The sequence below is a fragment of the Cyrtonyx montezumae genome, unplaced genomic scaffold, assembly GCF_038088225.1.
Source record: "Cyrtonyx montezumae isolate F1298 unplaced genomic scaffold, pur_monq_1.0 scaffold_21, whole genome shotgun sequence".
Taxonomy (NCBI): domain Eukaryota; kingdom Metazoa; phylum Chordata; class Aves; order Galliformes; family Odontophoridae; genus Cyrtonyx; species Cyrtonyx montezumae.
The window spans coordinates 2,529,805-2,535,090 of NW_027071948.1; the positions used below are offsets into that span (position 1 = coordinate 2,529,805).

The 5,286-nt window shown below is 52.8% G+C and overlaps 1 protein-coding gene across 1 annotated transcript; it reads left to right on the forward strand.

Moving 5' to 3' along the window:
• Positions 1–4,266, forward strand: RNF223 (ring finger protein 223). Its single transcript, XM_065737981.1, has 2 exons — positions 1–132; positions 2,524–4,266. Exon 2 carries the CDS (start codon positions 2,562–2,564, stop codon positions 3,369–3,371), a length of 810 nt encoding a protein of 269 aa, XP_065594053.1. The 5' UTR covers positions 1–132; positions 2,524–2,561; the 3' UTR covers positions 3,372–4,266.
• The last annotated feature ends 1,020 nt before the right edge of the window (positions 4,267–5,286 follow it).

Consider the following 5,286-nt stretch of genomic DNA (forward strand, 5'->3'; position numbering starts at 1 on the left):
TCAAACTCAACGGGAGCCTGGGCAGCAGGAGGAGGCTGGGAGATACAGAGCCTGGCTGGAGAGAAGACTCCTCGAGGTAGCAATCAAGAGCCCAGAACATGCTTTTCTCCTTCTACGCTGCTCTCTGAACAGGTATTTATAGCGTTTAACCTGCAGTTCACCTCCTCGCTGTCTGCTCCGAGGCACGGCTACGTTGGGAATGGTGTTACAGGGCTGGCATCGAGCTGTGGGGGCTCTCGGGTCTGGTTTTATGGGGTGGGAAGAAGCCTTCTAGAAGTCACTGGAAAGCAAAAAGTATTTATCTGGGTAGATTTGAGGTCGGGTGGATGCGTGCCTGTAGGATGGCCAAGCTCAGTTATGGAATGGTTTAGTTGTGGTGTCCCCAAAGTTCTGCTTGGCAGTGGTGGAAACAGATGCACGTGCTGAGGAAAAGTGTTGTGTCTGCAGAGATCCGAGCAGCGATCAACATGGTCTGTGTTAAAATAACCACACACAGTGAGAGAAATTTGCTACCAAAACAAAAGCAAGGTCGGGCAGCACAGCGGTGGAGTCGGGAGAAATTTGATGCTGGCTTCCCCACGAAGCAAACCCAACAAGCATCACCTCGAGCAAAGGGAGGATGGGGGCACAAAAGCTTGTATGGTCATCTAAAAGCATCAGTCGTGAGCAAACTTGCTCAAGTTTATTCTCAAGACACTGCTGCTGTGCTATGGCCAAAAAATACCAAGGGAGCATCTTCCAGCCTAAGCCACTCTATCATTGTGTGATCTTTTTCAGATAGATTTATGGAACGAATATATGTGGAAGTGTAGGGGTGGGGATCTGCAAAACAGAGGCAAAAAGCAAAAAAACAAAAAACAAAACCCAAACAAACAGGACAACAAAACACCAAAAAGAAAACAACAACATGAGGGGTTGCCTGTGTCTTTGTGCCAGACGGGTTTGGATTTGTGATTCTGTAATTCATCAGCAGCTGCCAGATAGTGCTAAAATATGCACGCTGAGCTGCAGCCAGGGAAAAAGGCAGAAAACAAATATTGCAACTTGCTGAAAAGCTCCGATAAAAAAAGCACAGACTAAAGATTAACTCGGGGACAGGCTTCGCTGAGGAAGTATTTATGCCAACGCTTCGCCATCGACGGCGGAGTTTCCTCCCGTAGCTGCAGCCCATTGGTTTTGGTTGTGGCTGTGCTAACCACGATGGGAGATTACGTTCGTGCATAATGGAGATATTCCTGTGCAACTTCAGGAGTAGGCAGATCTTTCTGGTCCCTTACATCGGCCTTTTTGCCGGGACACGGAGCCTGCAGCCCGCGTTGTTGAGCCATCGGATGGACTGCAGGCCTGTAATTACAGAGCACTGATGACTTGTCACTGGTAAATCTCCCAGCACAAAGAATCAAGCCCAGCCAGTTCAGTGATACGCCCTAAAAAAATGTTCCCCGGGCTCAAGGCAGCGTGGCCAGCACTGAGAATTTCCTACAGCCAAACACTTGCTTTCAGGGATAAGCACTCCGTATCAGCAAAGCCATACACCTGATATCAGAGCGTGCTCAGAGCTGCATTTCCAGCCCCAGATAACTGGAATTCAAGGTAATGCCCGGATTGCTGGAAGGCTGGAGGAACTCGGTTGTAAATCAATTTGCTGGAGCTGCCGTATCAGCCGCTCAGCTCAGGGCTCTGCTTGCACACGGAGAGAAAGCAGAAAGCAGATGGCAGCACACAGCAAGGCTTAGGCTGCACTGGCACTCCTCCAACACGGAGAACAGGGAAGAGCTGCTCTTTCCTGGGGAAAGCAGAGCAATAAGGAAACACTGGTGAATTCCCCCCTTGTTCTGGCACAAAAGCCGTTTCCTCCAACAATTCATTTCTTGCTGTGTCACAGTGACAAGATAGAACAATCTTTGCGAGATAACAGTGTTTCCTCACTCCCTCGGTCCCTCTGTTGCATGAAAGCATTCAGATCCCACCGTGCACCAACAGCCCCATTGGTGCCACCTGGCACACAGAGCACCCCGAAGAGCTTCACCCTGCTCCTGCTCCACCACTGAACAGTATTATCTGTCTCTTAGGCCTCACCATAGTATCTGAGTACCTCCCAGCCCAATAGACTGCTATAGGGAGGTCCCTGCTTGGCCCCATGGAGTCCTCTGCTCTGCTCCCTGCTCAGGTATCGGGCAGCACCACCCAGGGTAGGTCCTTTATGTTTTCTCTGCCCAGAGCGAGGTTTGGGGAAAGGCTGCAGCCATTTGTAGTGCCAGGGTGACTGTGGTGGAAAGGCTTTGGCTGGATGGCGGATCTCTGGATGGTGGATCTCTGGTGGCTGCTCGCTTTGCAGGTTGGTTACCTTCACCTTCAGCACATGGCTTTGAACAGGCAGCTCTAGCAGGGGTCTTCTAGCCTCTGGAGGCACCGCAAGCCACGAGCTTGCTCCTCGATCCTCTTGTGGGGTTAAAGATAGGTCTGGTGATGGGTATCTTCACACGGTTTTAAGCTAAAGCTGTGGCTGTCCATCTCTTGCAGAGTCTCCCAGGGCTCTATTCATCTCCTCGGGCTCCATCATGTCGTGCTTCACCCAGCTGTGGCACTCCAGCACGCCGGACTCTCCCACCAGCCCGGTCCCCACATCTCCGCATGAAATCCCCATTCCCATCAGCCCTATCGTTATCACCTCTCCGGTGGACAGCAAGAGGAAAGCGAGGTCCCCAACCGACAAACCAGGCTCTCCAAACCCAACCTCCCCAAAGCCAGCCTCCCCCGTTGAATGCTCCATCTGCTTTAACACATACGACAACACCTTTAAGACCCCCAAGCTGCTCCAATGCTCGCATGTGTTCTGCCTGGAGTGCGTGGCCCGCCTGAGCAAAGGGCTGCCCCCCAACCACCCCGAGGACCAGCTCCCCTGCCCTTTCTGCAGGCAGCTGACCAGCATCCCACTGGAAGGTGCCCCAGCCCTGGAGACCAGCAAGGAGCTGCTGGCCACGTTGCCCCCTGAGCTTCAGCAGGAGAAAGTGCTCTGGATGGAAGGCACCAAGCTGTGCTGCCGGCAGGCCTCTGACGACCCCGAGAACCCAGACTCGTGCATCTCCATCGACGTCGCCATGAGCAAACCAGAAAGCCCAGAGGTTCCCCCGACGGGGCTGGCGGGGAGGCTGTCCCGTTGTGACATGTGTGACGACTGGAAGCGCATCGTCCTGCTCTCGGCGCTCATCATCATCCTCTTCTGCATCATCCTGTGGCCGGTGCAGTGCGCTCTGAAGACGGGGAACCTCCGCTGCTTCACGAGGACTGTTGCAATGAGCAGGCCAGAATATCTCCCACCGAAACACACCACAGTAGCCACGCCTGTGACACAGCCACCGTTCCAGTAGCACGAAGCCACAACGTGGCTCAGCCCCCGAGAGCATCCCTCGGTGAGCTTGCAGACCATGCATTCCCCCACTCCTGTTCTGTGCCCGCATTTGGATGCACGCATTCACCTCCAGTGGTTCAGGAATGCTCCCGGGAGCTGCCAAACTCCGTGGAAATCTGAGCCTTCAAAACTGCTGCAAAGGTGTGATGGGCGACAGATAAGCTTCTAGGACTGTTTGCCCATAGGTTGCATACCAGGTGACAGTGGCTGCAGCTCCTTCCAGCTCCTTTGGGGAGCAAAGGGCTGTCTTCATGTTTATTTCTAAGAGGAGCTGGGCTTGGGTGCATAAAGACACGTCAAAGCCGCAGAGGCAGATGAAAACGAACCTTATTCCACACACTGGAAACATTTCTGTTGTGGATCCGGCCGCAGGAGGTGTGAAATGCTGCCTCCTGCTGACAACACATCGACCCATCCCTGCTCCTCGGGCGAGCTGAGCACCGCTGAGCTTTCCAACAGAAAAGAATAGCCATCCTATGGCCGTTTTGTTTTTCTCTCTAAGAAGGTGCTTAAAAATAATCATAATAATCCCTCATCCTTTACCTGGAAAGGAGAGCAAACTCGCCCTGAGCTCTGCATCACGCTGCCCTCTGTGAGCTCCCTTCCCACCCAAAGGGGCAGAGGTTCCCCCTTCTCACAGCTCCACCCTCCTCCTCCTCCAAGGTGTCAGTATTAAGACACAGGCCAGTTGCTTACACTCTCTTTTTATTTAACCCAGTGATCTCCTGACAGTGGTTCACAACGGTCTTCATGAAGAAGGCGGCTTACAATTAAATCTTGTTTATTCAAGCACATGGATGTGAGACAGGATTGTACGCAAGTACCACGTGTGTATTAAATTATGTTTTATACAACTCAAGGTGTCGGTGTGTAACATTTACTCCATATTTCCCCCCTTACTGGAGGTGTGCACCCCCAGCTCGTGGTGGCCGTGCAGCAGCAGCACAGAGGTCCTCTGCCTTCCTCCTGTACCTTCATACTTACTGCCATCCCAGTGGTGCTGTCCTAGGAGCAACCAACCCCTGAAAAAGGAGAAGCTGCAAAGCCTGCTCATCTTTTGCTTCTTCCCAGCTGGATGGAAGGTGCTTCCAGTCTCTCTCTGCAGCAAATCTGATCTGAAATACAAAAGGCCCAAGCAACAGCAGGAGTAGCCCAAGTCTGTTGCTGCACAAACTCCTGGGAAGCTGCTGTGTGCGTGATGTATCTGCAGCAGCTTTGTTGTTTAGCTGCAGGCTGCTATTATCTGTGCCAGCCACATGGCTGCAGAAACTGCTCCAGGCACTGCAACAACTTCAGCCAAAGGCCCTGGGCTCGACAGGGATCCTCCCTTGCATCATCCCATCCGCTCCCAGTGCTTGCTGCTGGAAGGATATCTTCACAGCACCAGCTGAAGTGTGTTCTTGGAGAAAGTGGCTCACTGAGACTTAGGGCAGAGAAGGCACTTCCACTGTAAAAGGTGCCTTTGAGATAAAGCCCAGCAAACTGGCACTGGCAGAGATGAAGTGCTCTGTCATGTGCAACTACATCACTGCTCAATCCCACTGATGAGACCTAAGGGAGGGGGGGGGAGGGAAACAGCATCTTCAGCACAACAGCCTCATCACACCCATTGTTATGGTGGTCAGCAGTGAGCACAGAGGCGTTCCCACAGTTCCAACCACTCCTGGCAGTCCATCACAGCATCCTTCCAGGGCCTGTCCCTCGGCACTACCCCTTCTCACCACCCACTTGCAATTCAAGGCACGTGGGAACAGGGCCCAGACGTGGGGAGGGAAGAGGTTCAGGAGGTCCCTTGTCCACACTGATTGTCAGTCACTTTCTCTAACCACTCTGGGGGAAAAGGAAGGGAAGAGAGGGAAAAAAAAAAAAAGGCC